General features: G+C 42.0%; 1 protein-coding gene across 2 annotated transcripts in view; it reads left to right on the top strand.

The window, feature by feature from the left end:
* The first annotated feature begins 879 nt into the window (after positions 1-879).
* The window catches only part of necab2 (N-terminal EF-hand calcium binding protein 2), a 156,789-nt gene continuing 141,916 nt past the window's right edge, over positions 880-15,752 (top strand). For both annotated transcript variants that reach the window (XM_030425707.1, XM_030425706.1), the window contains exons 1-2: positions 880-1,264; positions 8,572-8,596. In XM_030425707.1, coding sequence (XP_030281567.1) covers positions 938-1,264; positions 8,572-8,596 — 352 coding nt within the window. In that variant the 5' untranslated portion in view covers positions 880-937. The remainder of the gene's footprint in view (positions 1,265-8,571; positions 8,597-15,752) is intronic.

Here is a 15,752-nt window from a genome sequence, read left to right as displayed (position 1 = left end):
GAGTCTACCTTTTCCTCTGCTCCACTGATGTGAGGAAGAGACATCATTTGCTTTGCTTGTGTGCATTGTGGTCATTCTTTTTAGCCAGCGTGTCAGAGTGTCGCCTTTCCACCACGAGTTAATTTGTCCAAACTACCCTGTGTGCTGTTAGACACATGGCACAGTGCGGGCATCACCAGCTACTCAGCTGAAAGGGCAGAGCTGGAGGACATGCTCATTATTAAAGGTTAGATCTGTCACACACACACACACACACACACACACACACACACACACACACACACACACACACACTCAACCAAACCTATAATGAGGAGCCGGACTGACAGTTAGAGAGACACTCCTCTTACTTCAGGAGATAATCCTCCGATCTCCCCACTGGGACAAAGTGGAGCACACAGGACAGGACCGACACCTCCTGCTGTGACTGTTTGGGAGGAGGATGGCAGAAGACATTAGTCAACAGACGCAGACAGGTGGATGTGACCTCTTGTCATACACCCCTCAGCTTGTATTTGGCCAACAAGCTCAGATGAAATGTTGTGATGGAGTGTGTTCTACTTTTATTACAGAGATGTTACCTGACTGCTCACAACACCTTGACCAAGGATCAAAAACCCCAAACCATTCACTGAACATACATGCAATACACTGTAGCCCATAGCAATATACAGTGATTTTTGTAGTAATACAATGTGAGACGGTGTAAATGCTATTAAGTGCAACAAAGTCCCCATAAAACTCTCCAAACCTTATAAAAATCCCTTCCCATAACAATATAGTGACTTTTCTCTTGTTCCATCGATGAAATTAGGGTTATGTCGAATGGGTGGGTGTGTTTTAGGGTGGGTGCTGTGATGTAAGAGGGGAGGTGGGGGGGGTGGGGGCTTCTCTCTCTCCCCCATAGAGCGCAGCATGAGCGCTCCGCAGCAAAAGGATGTGTGAGCAGGCAGCGCGCTACTGTAGGGACGGAGTCCACAAACTGCTCAACAAAGAACAAGCCAAACTTCGAGCTCAGGAAAGCCGCGAGCAGCCGATACCCGTAGCCGGTCAGGACAGCGAGTCCGCGACGGCAGCGCAGTCCGGAAACAGCGGCGCCCAGCCCGGTGGAATCGACGGGCTCGTCCGCTGGATCGTCACCAAAATGAGCGACAACAAGAACATCTCCAGCCGGGAGTACGCCTCCAGCAAGGAGGAGGTGGCCGTGGCTCAGGAGCAGTTCTTCGCCCCGGAACCGCGGAGAGGCATCTCCGTTATTTTGGATGTGAGTATGGAGAGGAACCAGGCTGCGGTCAGCCTCACAGGTTGGGTAGGAGGGTGTGTGGGATGGAGACATCCAGTGAGCAGTGCGTACGGACCGGTGCAGTGCGCGCTTACGCACAGAAACGATTCTTACAGTTCAGTGTTAAAGGCTCGTAGCTCGAGCAGAGCAGAGCAGGCAGGAGATCTGCAGGAGGAGAGCTCCTCACAGAAGTCATCATTAATGCAGCTCTCTGCGTTACTTTTGCTGGTGGTTTTACTGTCGGTCCAAAGTAAGTCTGAGGCGCACCGACGCACCCCGCCGTAGTAAAAGCGGCACCAGTGAGTCAGATGGTCTGAAGGGATGCTTAAGACAGTTTTATCACAACACTTTAATAATTCATGGAAATGCCTTACTACCACATCTCAGAGGCTGTAGGCAGCGGATGAAGCTGCGCAGAGACGCAGCCTTCCTGTTCTGGATGTGGCAATAACGCAGCGCCCTGTCGATGTAGGTCAGCTCATCAATACTATTGGGTTATTTTTTCATAACCGCCCCACTAAATATTTCCCCTGGAGACGAGCTGGAGTTGTCTGAATGCGTTAACGGGGTAGAAATAAAAGAAAAAAGTAGTTCCTGAGCACGCACACGACCCACATAGACTGATGGAGTGATAAAGAAGGGGTCCACGGGAAACTAATTAGGATCAAGACCGGAGGGCCAATATATCCTAGTACCCTAGTAAACCAATTGTTTTGTGTGTGTGTGTGTGTGTGTGTGTGTGTGTGTCAGGTAGATGCATCTCTAAAGTTTTTGTCATATGCAGGAAATGTAAAAAAAGAAAAGAAAAGAAAAAAGAGAAGAAACAGAAAAGTGGAATGGATACATTCAAGTTTGTCATGTTCTCCACTGGACCGTTTCCTTAATTTGGTTTCATGTTACCTGATGCCCTGATTGTGACGCTTATCTGCTACACACTGATTGGTCGATACACAGTGCGAGCCGCGCCTTCTGACACCAGCACTGAACTCGCTCTGATCCCCCACCCAGCCCCCCAGCTCACAATCTGCATCTGCTTGAACTTTGAAATGTTAATCGTTTTTTGCCATTCTCCGATATTATTGACTCCAGCGTTAATATCACGGTGAAAAAGTCCACGCCGAAGGGATTTGAGTGTAGGTGTGTGTGTGTGTGTGTGTGTGTGTGTGTGTGTGTGTGTTTGTGTGTGAGAGAGCTCTCCTCATTAGACCTTGTCTGCCTGCTTGTTTCTCCTCCTCTGCTGTTCTCTTCTTCTCCTTCATCTTAACCCTGACGCACCTTTCTTTCTATTGTTGAAATATCTTTCATCTGTTGTGCTCTCCCCCTCCATCCATCTCTCCTCTCCTCCTTTCATCCATTTCCTTCTTGTCTTCCTCCTTACTCCTCAGCCAGGCCAAGAAAACATCCATTCTTAATAAGGTTAGGAGATGGATGCAACATCCCCCCCTCCCTCCGTCTCCGCTTTCTCTCTCTTCACTTCAATCGTTTTCTCCTCCTCTCCTTTCCCGTCTCTCATTGTCTTCTCTCTCTGTATATCTGTTACAAGTCCTTTTCCACACATACACACACACATGCACGCACGCACAAACACACACACGCACACACACACACACACACACACACACACACACACACACACACCGCCTCCTCAACAATTTCCCTCCTCTCCGAGCCTGTCTGTCTCCAGCAGCTTCAGAGTTGGGCTGTTTTCTGTGGAGTTGAGCGCGCCCCAGGGTGCTGCAGGAGAGCAGAACAATGCAGAACAGCTTGTCATTTGGAACGTCGCGCATCTCAGATGTGAATGATTTTCACTTTGGCCCGTTCAGATGGCTGCAGTCAGTGCCTGAATGCACCACAAAACTCGCAGCTTTATTGGCAATTAACTTGTAGAGTGAAGCAGTTTTAGACTGGTATACGCACTTTGCAAGTTCTAATCATTTGAACTTTTGTCGAGATGACTTTAACCCACAGTCATGATTGTTGGATAAGTTGATTGATCTATTTGTCTGTATAATGTAATAACATTCCTGTTTTAATCTCTTGTAGCCCGAGGTAACTTATCCTGATTGTTTGTCGAACCAGCTGTCCAACACCCAACAATCGACTAAGAGTATATTTGGCTTTTTCGCTTGAAAAACTATGAAAACAATTAGTTATCAAAAAAGTCGACTGATTTACATTTAGCAGACGCTTTTGTCCAAAGCGCCTTACAATAATTCATACATACATTCATCACTGACTGCCGTGGCTGCCATGCAAGGTGCTGACCAGAACATCAGGAGCAGTTTGGGGTTCAGTTTCTTGCCCAAGGACACTTCGACATGCAGACCAGGGGAATCAAACCAGTGACCTTCCAATAACAAGCAGTGGCATTACCCCTGAGCCACAGCTGCCCCGACTGATGAACAATTATTTCTTTGAATAACATACATCATTGCAGCTTTGGCTTCAGGGAGACCCATGCATTATCAGCCAGATAATGGGACATTTGAATTTTTATGTATAATCCTGAAATGAAAATAAAGCTTGAAAATTGAGCCAAATTGCTTTCATTTACCTAACAAATGCCACATTGGCACACTCCAAAACAGCAGGTGGCAGTATATGCTTAAAAGTTTGTTAGCGATCTGCCAATAGACAAAGAGAAAAAGAAGGAGGCAAAGAAGAACGCCGTTGTCACGCTCCTGAAGTCGACATGTATATAGCTGTGACACTCAACCCTGCTTCCAATTTTGCCGTGTGGCCACTTATGGTATTGTGCCAGAAAATTCCCTTGCGGTCTCAAAAGCATTTTTCCCATGAAACATCATTGTAAGAGAGAAGTCTGTAAAACTGTTGACACAAAACCTAAAGGCCAATTCTTGCTCCAAGAAAGTTTTATATTTTTACAACTCTGCATGAGCCAAGAAAAGCTGTTGCTTGTTACCTTTAATGACATTTTCATTTTATGTTTGAACTTCTGTTGTCTCTGATCTTCCTCAGCCAACATAGCGTCATGCACAAGTGGGCTTGCTTTAGAGAAGGCGCTGCTTTGACTCTGCAGCATAGACAGTAGAAGAAGAAGCAGAAGAACTCGATAGGAGACTCCGAGATAGCACCTATTCAATTCTATGAGAATTGCGCATGTGTCAAAAAAGGTTTTTCTAGCTTACGGGTTTACTTCCTGGCTATGCGAGCAAGTAGAATTTCCCCTGGTACTTCCTATGAGTTTTGCTTTGCCTGTACACTGTCTATTGTGAGGATGTCACCGATTTCTAAACAATTTGAGGAAAGTTTTACAAATATAAAACCTATCATAGAGAGTCATAATTGACCTTGTCTGCAGTAGCGGTGGCCTCTAAACAGTTATAAAGCTGTCTCAGTAATAAATGCGCTTAACTGGGAAACGCTTTTTGGGCCGCATGGGAATTTTTTTTGCTGTAATACCGAAAATGGCCACTGGGTACAATTTGTAAGCTAGGCTGAGCACCACTGTGCTATCTAGGTTTTAAGTCCGTGCTCTAGTTCTATTTTAATCTGTGAGGTAAAGCAACGCAGTGTAGACATGGGAGTCAAACATGTCGTAGCTGGTGAGGAGGTCTTTCAGGTTTTTAAAGAATACAACATAACTACAACTTGCACTACATTTTCCAGATGGGTTCTGGGGAGAAGGAAAAAGTTTACCAGTTTTCACAGTAAAAATCTTATTCGACCTCTTGAATTTTAGGCTAAATCCTCCATCTCTGCTCACTACATCAAAGCCTTTAAGCCTTCATTAGATGTGTATAAACTACAGGTTAGGAACTTATTTTTATAATACAGCAATGTGAATAATCACTACTGAAACAGTAAGATACTTCTTCTTTTTGACCTTTCCATTAACTGTTGATAACACAAGTCAATGTCAAGTCTTCCTCTTATAAGCTCCGCTCCAGCACTGTTCTCGAGTGTATAGGTGTTCTTCACAGAAATCCACGTCTTGTTGGTAGAATGGGGCAAAGTTAAGATACTCCGCCGAAAATTGTAGGTCCCCCTCACTCATCGCCCATAGATTGGAAAAACGTGTATTAAAGTTACCACTTTGTCCTTCAGATGAGCAGTTACTGCTACAACAGTGGATGGTGACAGGTTTTCTCCGGGGAAAATAACAATCCTCCCTCTCACCTTCTTTCTGTCTCTTCATTTCATCTTTTGCATCCCTTCACTGTCTTTCTCTCTGTCTTCAACCTCTTCTCTCTCAATTTACAGTTTTCTGGCAGTTGAACAGTTGACACCACACTATGAAACACAGATTAAAGTACAAGAGCTGCTTCTTTCAAATCCATAGGGAGGCTTCCACTGAAGCTATACATAAGATCCCAGATTCATGTGTGTGTTCATACATGCGGAGAATGCTGCACACACGTACACAGCAACTAATCATCAGACTGACATCTTCCCCTAGGTGTGTATTTGTTCATATAGTTGTGAGGGTTACCCTGTGACACATTAATAAACTTTACAGTCAGTGGCTCCTGCCAAGTCTTATCCCACACCACTGCACCCCATCTGGTTGAGATACACTTTTGTTTAAGTGTTTGTGTGTGATTCACACAATGCACCGACTGCCCTAACAAATTGAAAAACCAAACAATTCCATTTGCAGTTACTCACCCACTGGGTTCTGTTTTTCGTTGCGAAACACTGGTCATTCTGTTCTACTTGTTAAACATTACATTATGTGTTTAACCATCTGTCACTTTAGCTGAAAAGTGACTTCATCGAGATGTTTTTCCTCAGAGCTTGAAATGTACAAACCTCAACCTCTCGATTTTCCCTTTTTTATTTGTGTGTCAAAAAAAAAAGAAAAAACATATTCTGTTAAACTGATGTTAAAGGTGCAATATGTAAGAATTAACCACCTGTTGAATTCTTAGTCATAACAAACAGGGGGCACCATATCAGCAATGTAACCACTAACTGCTGCTAACTGTAGCTGACATTAGCCATTTAACTCAGTTAGCTATGCAGCTAGCGGTCCAGACTGGGAGCTTGAGAGCCACTGGCCTGTTTGTGTTTACATAGCTACAAGAGGATATTTGGACCTGGGGACAGAGCTGGCTGGTTAGCACGCTAACTTCAGTAGATATTTCCATGATACAAAACAGAAGTTATAACATCAGACTGTTGGTTCTGCACATTCTGAAATGTTGGTAAATGGACTTGCATTTCTACCGCGCTTTTCCAGTCCACTGACTGGAAAAAATGTTACAGTTTTGTAGAAAAACACATGAGAATAGTTTCATTCAGAACTGATGCGTTCTACAAGACATGAAACATAAGTAACTAAGTTACTTTACTGTTTCTGTCTGTTTCTTAGGATTATTTGTGATATTACTTAAGGGAAAGACATGTTTAATATCTGTCATTTATAGACAGATATTGGATTTCAAAATTGATTGAAATACATTTAAAAGTTTAAAGGGGAACTACAGTTATGTTAAGCCTTTTGTGACTTCAGAAGGAGCTGATTGAAATCTAATAAATCACCTCAAGTGATGTCACTTCGGTCAAAAAGGCCAATTTTGATCCATTTCTTAAACTGCACATCCTAACTCCATTTACAGAAGTGCATTTTAGAGTATTCTTTGATAAAGTGAGCAGTGTTCTTTATTCCATGAATGTATATATCCATATGCTTTGCCTAAGCATTATTCAAAAGTAGGGCCGGGACTTTAACGCGTTAATTACGATTAATTAATTACACAAAAAATAACGTGTTAAAAATACGCATTTTAATCGCACTAATTTTTGCACCGCGGAACGTTTCTCACTGGATGAGTTTCAGGGGTACCGATTATACTGGAGCACCTGCTAACGTTCATGCATAGCGTTCATGACTTCAGACAACAACAATAAATGAAGAAGTAGATGAGACCGCTTTGGTTGGCCCCGTGGATGGGAAATTTTGTTTTAAAAAGCGGACGGATGGCAGCGTAGACAAGAGCACGGTTGTGTGCAAATTATGCGAGGAGTTTGCGTATCACCGCAGCATATCAAGCCTCAGATATCACTTAAATGCTAAGCAACTATTTATTATGTTGTTGTTGCAACTGGCACTTTATGTTGAACTGTTTATTGTTTTGGCCAAGGTTATTTACAGAGAGTTGGACTGAAATTGATTTGTTTAGATCAGCTGTTGGTAAAGTCTGTTATGGCCACTGAAGATAGATGTTTTCTAATAGTCAGGGTTTCCAATGTTCTGAATGTACTTGAAAGTATTGTGTTTTACTTAAAAAACAAAGTGTTATAGTTTACAGAAGGTCTACCTACCTATAGGCTACCTGAATCTCTGAAATGTATTCCTAAATAAGCTATTGCTACACTTTATGGCAAAAATTGCACTGGTCTGTTGGTCTTGAAAAAATAAATAAACAATGTTTTGTTGCTTAAGCTTATGTATTCAGTCATTATTCAATGGTATACTAAAATCCATGTGAAAAAAATTGCTTCTCACTTCTCAGGTCAAATATTTATATGCGATTAAAATGCGATTAATTTCGATTAATTAATTACAAAGCCTCTGATTAATTCGATCAATTTTTTTAATCGAGTCCCGGCCCTATTCAAAAGATAAAAATACTTACAGTGTGAGAAACACTTGTCAGTGCTCTATGGTCAGCAAACGACGTACTAGCGTCACTGTTTCTAAAAACACCTCAAACTTGAATGTTTGTGCTTTTTCTGTCTAGCAGTTTCCATCTGTGATAAACTTACGCTGGCTGATATATTGATCCTCACTTTCAATCTCTTCAAAATCGTATAAACTCCAGACAGACATGTTTTCCATATATGCAGATGATACCAAGTTGTACATACACACATTAAGTTGAATGACAACTACTGTTCTAGATTGATACAACATCTTTTGAAGAACAACGACTTAAATAGATATAGAATTGGCATATTATAGCACATGGCCACATTAACATGAACGCCTGCACCAAATAATGAAAATAAATGAAATACCATAGCCCTCCAGTAAACACAATTTTTGTGAATCGTGGATAACTAGTGTTGTATATAAATTCCAACTTATGTGAAAAGTGTTAAATCAACTTAATTGGCTTCATTTGTTATAATTTGTTATTTTATTGTGTCCACCCCATGTTACTCCTAATTGAACATTTCCAAACACAGGGTTAGAACTTATTTGGTGTTGAGACTGCATTTATATGATCGTTCATTCTCTCTGTTGATACCTCCTGCAGCTCACTGCAGATCCCCTCAATGATACTAACTGCACTCTCTCTTTTTTTCTTCCATGATCGCAGATATTCAGAAGAGCTGACAAAGATGGTGAGTGCTTTCATTGGCTATCTTAATTACTCTCTGCAGACCTGAAGAGAAAACTCACCCAAAAATGTTAGTTTGTATGATGTATTTGTTGAACATTAGCAATTACAGAAGGCAGATATATGTGCAATGTCATACCTACCTCTGACATGGAGGGGTTTCTCAACATTGAACATAAGAAAAGGCCATTTTGAACATTTTCATTTTTGAAATTCTGAGCTTCATTCAACACTGATTTAAAAAAGGGGACACTCTATTTCTATAGTGATGAGCTAGATCCAAATGACAATCGCTAAACATTTTTATACATCTTTCCTATGGGGACACAACAGGTGACACCAATTACATTAATAATGTCTGCATTCCACTCAGATGATGAAATCTGTGCTTTTTCTAGCAAAGACATTCTGCTTTGAGAGAGGTTTATGATTGAAATGTATGATTTCTAAAGGATATGCTGTTTTCATACAGTCTGCATCTGGAGTTTTGCACCAAATGTTAACAAAAAAACACAAGAAGTTAATGTAACTAACAACCTGTTTCTCAATTATGTTGGCCTCATTGGGCAGGCTATCAGCCATATGATTGGGTTTCAACACAAACATTAGATTAACTGTCTGTGAAGGTTTTTGTATCGCAGGAAACCAGAGCGTCAAGCTCAGTCTGTGTGCTGCCTGAGCTGCCGCTGCTGCACTATGCTGTATTTTTAGCATGTTGGGACATTAAAGCGTTTTTAAAGGGGAAAGTTTATATTGCTGTGTAGCTGTGCCAGTGAGCAGGTTGTTTATACCCTTTGGCAACTCATGTACTGCTACTTTTTCTCTCTTTATCATCTTCTCCACATCTCTTTTTACATCTCTTCCCGCTCTACCCATCTTTCCTCTCTCTCATCCCCTCCCTCCTCGCCTCTTTTATCCGATCACTGTGTCGTTGACAGAAAATAATTTAACTAATGAGGGAACAACATTAAAAGCTTTGCTTTCATCGTGGCCAGATGGCCATTTACTCTTCCAGTGTGTGTGTATGTGTGTGTTTGTTGAGGGGGTTTCTCTGCTACCCTAGAGCATTTCTTCTTTGCCTCCTCTCCAGCAAAGCTACAGTATGCTCCCCAAATGTATCTCTGCAGAGAAGATGTCTGTTCACTTTAATGTTCACTATTATGGTGGCTCATTCAGTCACTGTTTAGTCATCTGTCTGACCGTCGTTTTATTAGTTGTTAGCGCAATGGCTGTGTGCGCACGGCACAAAATCCATTTATCAGCCGTTGTCGAGCAGCGAACATAAACTATTTTTCCAGATGATTTAACTGTTGACATCCTTGCTGTCAGACTTTCTCATCTTGCCTGGGGTCGTTCTTTCTTTTCCTTACAACAGACTGTGGAATCAGCTGTCAACTGTTTTGATGCTTCCACTGTGATTACCAGCTGCACAGATACAGAACAAAATTCCCACTTTCTGTTCATGCTGATATTATCCCAAACATGGACCAGTTGTGCCAACGATAAAGCTGCTCAAACAAGCTGTGGCATTGTGTGCAACTTCATGATAACAGTCTCTTGGGGTGTTTCAACGACTCCCATCACTGCTCCAAACGCACAGCTGCAAAATTGCCTTCAAAGAGTCAGATACAAGTGTGGCTGGGTGAGGGGCTACAGAGCGAGCGAAAAAGAGAGACTGAGAGTCAGCGAGGAACAAAGTGAGTAGAGGAAGAAATGACGGTTATGAAGAAATGTGGTTATTTGATGTATGGAAAACAGACTGGAAAGAAAGCACCAGTGAGCCCAAGCTGAAGCAGAGCTATTTTTATCCTCCTCCTCTCTCCAGGGAGAAGACCGGGGAACTGTTTTAATGAGAGAGAGGGAGAAAGGAGATGCTAACGGAGAAGGGGAGAGAATTGTTGAAATGAGAAGAAGGTGCAGGGAGGGAGATGGTTGACAGGAGGAGAGACAGGAGGTGGCAAAGTCCAAAAGGGAGAGGAGGACAGAGACAAAGAAGGAGAGGAGCAGGGCAAAGAGAGGAAGGGGAGTGAGGGAATAAGAGGGAATTGTGTATCTGACAACGGGCAGTAATTGAGGTTTAATTGGCTGAATTCTGTCTTTACATTCACGGCACAGATTTTAGAGTCGGCCTTCCTGCCCCCCAGCTGCTGAAACAGCAAACCAGGAAGAGTGTGTGTGTGTGTTTGTCTGCATGTGCATTAGTGTGTGCATTATGCATCTACTTCAAATACAATCTGTATGCATCGCTGAGCAGTTTTTCTGTATGCGGGAAATTTATGCATATCGTGTGCCGGAGCTTGTGTGTGTGTTTGTGCAGGTGTGCGTGCATGTATGTGTGCATTCTGTGTGTGATTTTGTGATCATCGCGACTGAGTCACAGCAATTGTTATGCAGCTGGTGAAGGGTTTCAGCAGCCAATAACTCTCTGAAATAGTTGCATCATTTGACAGCACTTAGTTTACTGTTTGCACTCGCAGCAGCACCTCGAGTATAACACAGTTCACGGAGCCGCTGCTGTCGGGAACTTTGTCTTTGCAAGAGAAATGTTACGTGAGAGTAACTTGGCTGCCGAATTGAATTGAAAAGAAAAATTCAAAATCATTTAATTTGCACCATTAATTTGCGACATTAAAGGGGAAATATACAATGTACAAGGTCATCTATCAGTCATTACACAAAACAGGGTTGCACAAAGAAACAAAGTTATTTATATAAAAATATACATCAACATGTAGTGCATCTTTTCAATCTGCGTCAGGGTGTATGTGAGCAGGTTGGAGATGATAACGTGGTCAGGATCTTCATATCAAAAGTTGGACATCAGTTAATCACCGTCCATCAACTTTGACTGTGTGTGAGCCCTAAGCATCGAAATTAAACACAGAGTCCACCTCTCCTCGTTCAGCTGTCGTCCTGCACTCTGTTGGCTCAGGACACGCTCTGTTCTGAAATGTTATGAATCGGTCACAATTTGGTTAGGTTTAGGTTTAAAATCTTTTTGGTTATGTTACGGAAAAGATAATGCTTTTGGGTTGGAATAAGAAATGTCACTCCATAAGTTCAGTCATGTCACTTATGTGACTTACCTTACAGTTATACCTGAGTTACCTACTGACGTAACATAACAAATCAGTTTTGTCACACACGGGACACAAATCCTTTGTGTGACCCATTCAACCGACCAGACTCAGAGTTGTATTGTTCTCTATACTACTGTACTAGAGGGGTAACCACAAAATCATACTTAGAAATCTATAGCCACTGACCAGACTGCTGTGATCAACACAGTGGGAGTGAGAACAGGCTAGTTATTCAAACTGATAGAATCTGGTTACAACAAGAGCCTGGATAGATGATGTGGAAATAGAGAAAAAACTGGACAATCTGTACTGTGTACTACTGTGCTAGCTAGCTAGCACAATCAGTCAAGAGTTCCATTTAATCATTGCAAAGAAATTCAAATGATAATAACCTTGATCCAATTCTGCTGCACATCTTGGTCCTCACATTAAATGAATTTTAGTTTTCCTCTACAGTTTGAGCTGCTGAGAACTGCACATGTTCTTCCAGATGCCCTTCACAATTTGTCAGAAGAGGTTGAAAGGTAAAGGTAGAAAATTGTGCACTTCTTAGAACAGCTTTTTGTCAGAGGTGTGTGTTGTGGTAGGAAGCTACAGCAGTGATGGTGGTTTGTTTACTTCTGGTACTTGACTATCTGTTATCTGTTATATAGTGAGTCAAAGAGTGAACAAAGGAGTGTTTAATTGCGACATGCAAACCTGATCTAATTAGCCAAAAAACAACATTTTCGAGAAACTTTCGACTCTGACAGCACTGTCACAACCAGGGTTTTTTGTATCTGAGTTTCTCATCAGTTGGCGTTTATATATTTTTTTTTGCTTCTTGCCTCGTGACTCATCAGCCATCTGCTAATTATTGCCCCAATGTTTGACATACAGACAGAGTTCTGGGAGGCTTGTTTACCCATCCTGTCAAGACCAGACAGAATTACAACCTAACAGTTAAAAGCAGACCAGAGGGTGCAGCTGCTTCTGTTCAGTGTGGCCAAACACAACTCTTCACTTTTACACTAATGAAAGTGACTCCCTCATTTCCTTTGGATTTGCTCTGGATATCTGGCGCCCGAGTGTTCTTCGGCGCGCACTCGACAGATCACCTGTCAGTCTGGTGTCAAGATGCTGGAATGTGCTATTGATTTCTCTGCCCAATTTATATTCGTTCTACTGGCCAAACCAATAACAGGCTTCTGTCATATCTTGAGACTTAAAACAAAACTCTCACCAAAATGCAACCGAGGCTTTTTGTGTGAATGTATATGAGTCAAACCTTCACGTAAAAGCATAATTACGACGAAAGAGGCACTTTAAGATTTACCTTATTTTCGTTTTTGGGTCAAACCCATTTTCAATGGGAGTGCTTGGGGCACTTTTACGACAGCATCAAAATCGCTATTTTTAAAACACTAAGAAGACTTGACACAACATGAAATATGAAACTGCTCAAAGTATCACCAGGGTCTCTACACATGAACACGAGCAATGAGAACATTGTTTGTGTACACAGAGTTTACTTAAAAGAAAGTTTTTTAACTACTCACATTAGCAGATGCTTGGTCCACTAGCCATCGTCCTTGCCAGTGAGAAGTGTCGATCTTCGAATGTGACGTAACCTGGAGGACAGTTAAGGTGGATCGCTCCTAAAGCTTAGTTCCATAAAAATGCATAGATAATTCATTGTTTTGTCGTTAGCGAAAAACAATATTGACCTTGAAGTTAAAAAAGGAGCCTCATATAAGAGACAATACTGAAATCAAAAGCCGGAAAAGTCAAGTGAGCTATGGCGTGGATAGTTGTTGTTGGAAGACAGTAGCGGTCCACCTTAACTCACCCTCATGTTAAGTCGCATTCTGAGATCGACTTCTAGCTGGCAGGACACCAGCGGGCGGAACAAGCTACTGCTAAGGTGAGTTCTTCAAAAACCTTCTTTTTAGTAAACTCTGTGTACACAAAAAATGTTCTCAATGCTCATGTTCATGTGTAGAGACCCTGGTGATACTACGAGCAAAGTTTCATGTTGTGTCAAGCCTTCTTAGTGTTTTAAAAATAGCAATTTTGATGCTATCGTAAAAGTGCCCCAAGCACTCCCATTGAAAATGAGTTTGACCCGAAAACGAAAATACGGTAAATCTTAAAAGTGCCTCTTTCGTCGTAATTGTACATTTACACGAAGGTTTGACTCGGGTACATTCACAAAAAAGTCTAGGTTGCATTTTGGCGAGAGTTTCGCGTTGATAAAGAATATGAATGTAGAGGGTGAATGAGGATGATGACAAAGATTCGGATGAAGACTTCCTTGTCTCGCTGTCAACAGAAAGAATGGGACGGAGAGAAAAGGAGAAAAGCAACACAAATCAGATGAGAAAGACAAACTGACAAGTCGCAGACATGAGGAAGAGAGAGATCAGACAGCGCAGACAGACAGCATGATGGCCCATACTGGAGCATTAACTTCATGGTTTATTCAACAGGAGCTAGCCGATTCACTGGGGCACAGGTTTTAAGCAGAGGCTGGATTACATCTCTGCTAACTATCTGTTTCCCAAACCTGTGCTCCAAGTTTTTAAGGTCAATGTCTCAGCCCTTCTGAAGTTCAGAGGAACCGTTCGACACAAGGGAAATATTTCCTGCCGAGAATAAGATGAGAAGACCGATAACATTCTCATGTCTGTGCGCTAAATGTGAGGCTACAGCCAGAAGCCAGGTAGCTTAGCTTGGCTTAGTTTAGCTTAAGCGTGAGGCTGGAAGAAGATGAAACAGCTAGCTTGGCTCAGTCTAAGTTTAAAATGCAGTCACGGTCATCTTATACTAGTGCAACCCTCATACCACTACAACTCCCTGTACTTACATTTCCAATTCAGATACAGAGTATGTTAATCTGTGAGTTTTGGAGGGGCTGCTAGGTGTGTTTTGAACTTTCAACCGAGCCAGACTAGGTGTTTCCCCCTACTTGCAGTATTGTTTACACTAAGCTCAGCTAATGCAGTCCTGGCTCTAGCTCTGTAAAATGCAGAGACATGAGCAACCTTCTCATCTAACCTTGCGAGACAGCTGGATTTGCAAGATCAAGTGATCAAGTGTTCTCGGAAATCCATCCTGTCAGGCCATGAGCAACACGCTTGTGGTCAAACACACATTAGTTGAACAAATCAGCTTCCTTTTTGGACTTTGTGGCTGCTAGAGGCTTGCTTTGGGTTTGACGACCAGTGACAGAAGTGATCCTTGGTTTGAAAACAACAATGGTGGCTCCTTAAGAGGTTAGCAGAGCTGCTGCTATAGCAGCAGCTACATCAAAACTAGGGAGTAGGCTATATTTCATTAACAGAAGAGCAAAGAAGGGACTGAAGGCTTTTCTGATGGAAAAAATGTTCTCACTCTATCCTGACTGGCTTCAGCGAGAGCTTGATTTACCATCTGGCTTTAATGGCAGTCGTCTACTGCTACTGAATAGTTGAACTCCCTAGTGATGTATTGCCGTCTATAATGGGCTGAGTTTGGTGTTATTTGTTGCTGGTTTCTCCAATCACCTGCCAAGTATTTTTTGAGAGGCCCTGCCCTTTTTTCTTAAAAGTTTCCTGCATTGCTTGTTCTGATTGTTCTGTAAAACAAACCATCCGGCTCATCAGGTTAGCATGGACTAACCCTGGGTAAATAAAAAACAGTAACGCGTGTTTCCAAATTGTCCAAACAATATCTTTAAAATTGAATCTTAAAGGTGGACTTCCTTTGACTCCTGTTAAGTTGAGCATTAAAGCAAAGTTTTACATTTTGGGGACTGGAAGGTTGAAAGCTCTCATACTTCATCTGTCAAGTTATCCTTAGCTGTATGAAAAACAAAGGTTACAAAATCACCTTAAATAAATTAGTGATCTTTAAAGGTGCTAGCATTCAGATTTAGTTAGGATACCTTAGGCTAGCGGTTCTAGGTAAACAAACCTACGGCATCTACTGTACTGTAAGTGAGTGGTATCAATTGATTGGATTGTTAAGGGAGTGTTTAATTGGCTGACACTCCATGCAGTCAGACCAGGCTGGGCGTAGGTTTTAAGACAGCTGGGCTTCATATCAGAATTCAGTTAGCAT

Source organism: Sparus aurata, chromosome 8 (assembly GCF_900880675.1).
Source record: "Sparus aurata chromosome 8, fSpaAur1.1, whole genome shotgun sequence".
In the NCBI taxonomy this organism is placed as follows: Eukaryota; Metazoa; Chordata; class Actinopteri; order Spariformes; family Sparidae; genus Sparus; species Sparus aurata.
Note: the sequence above shows the minus strand (reverse complement) of the source record. Positions and strands in the feature narration are given on the sequence as shown.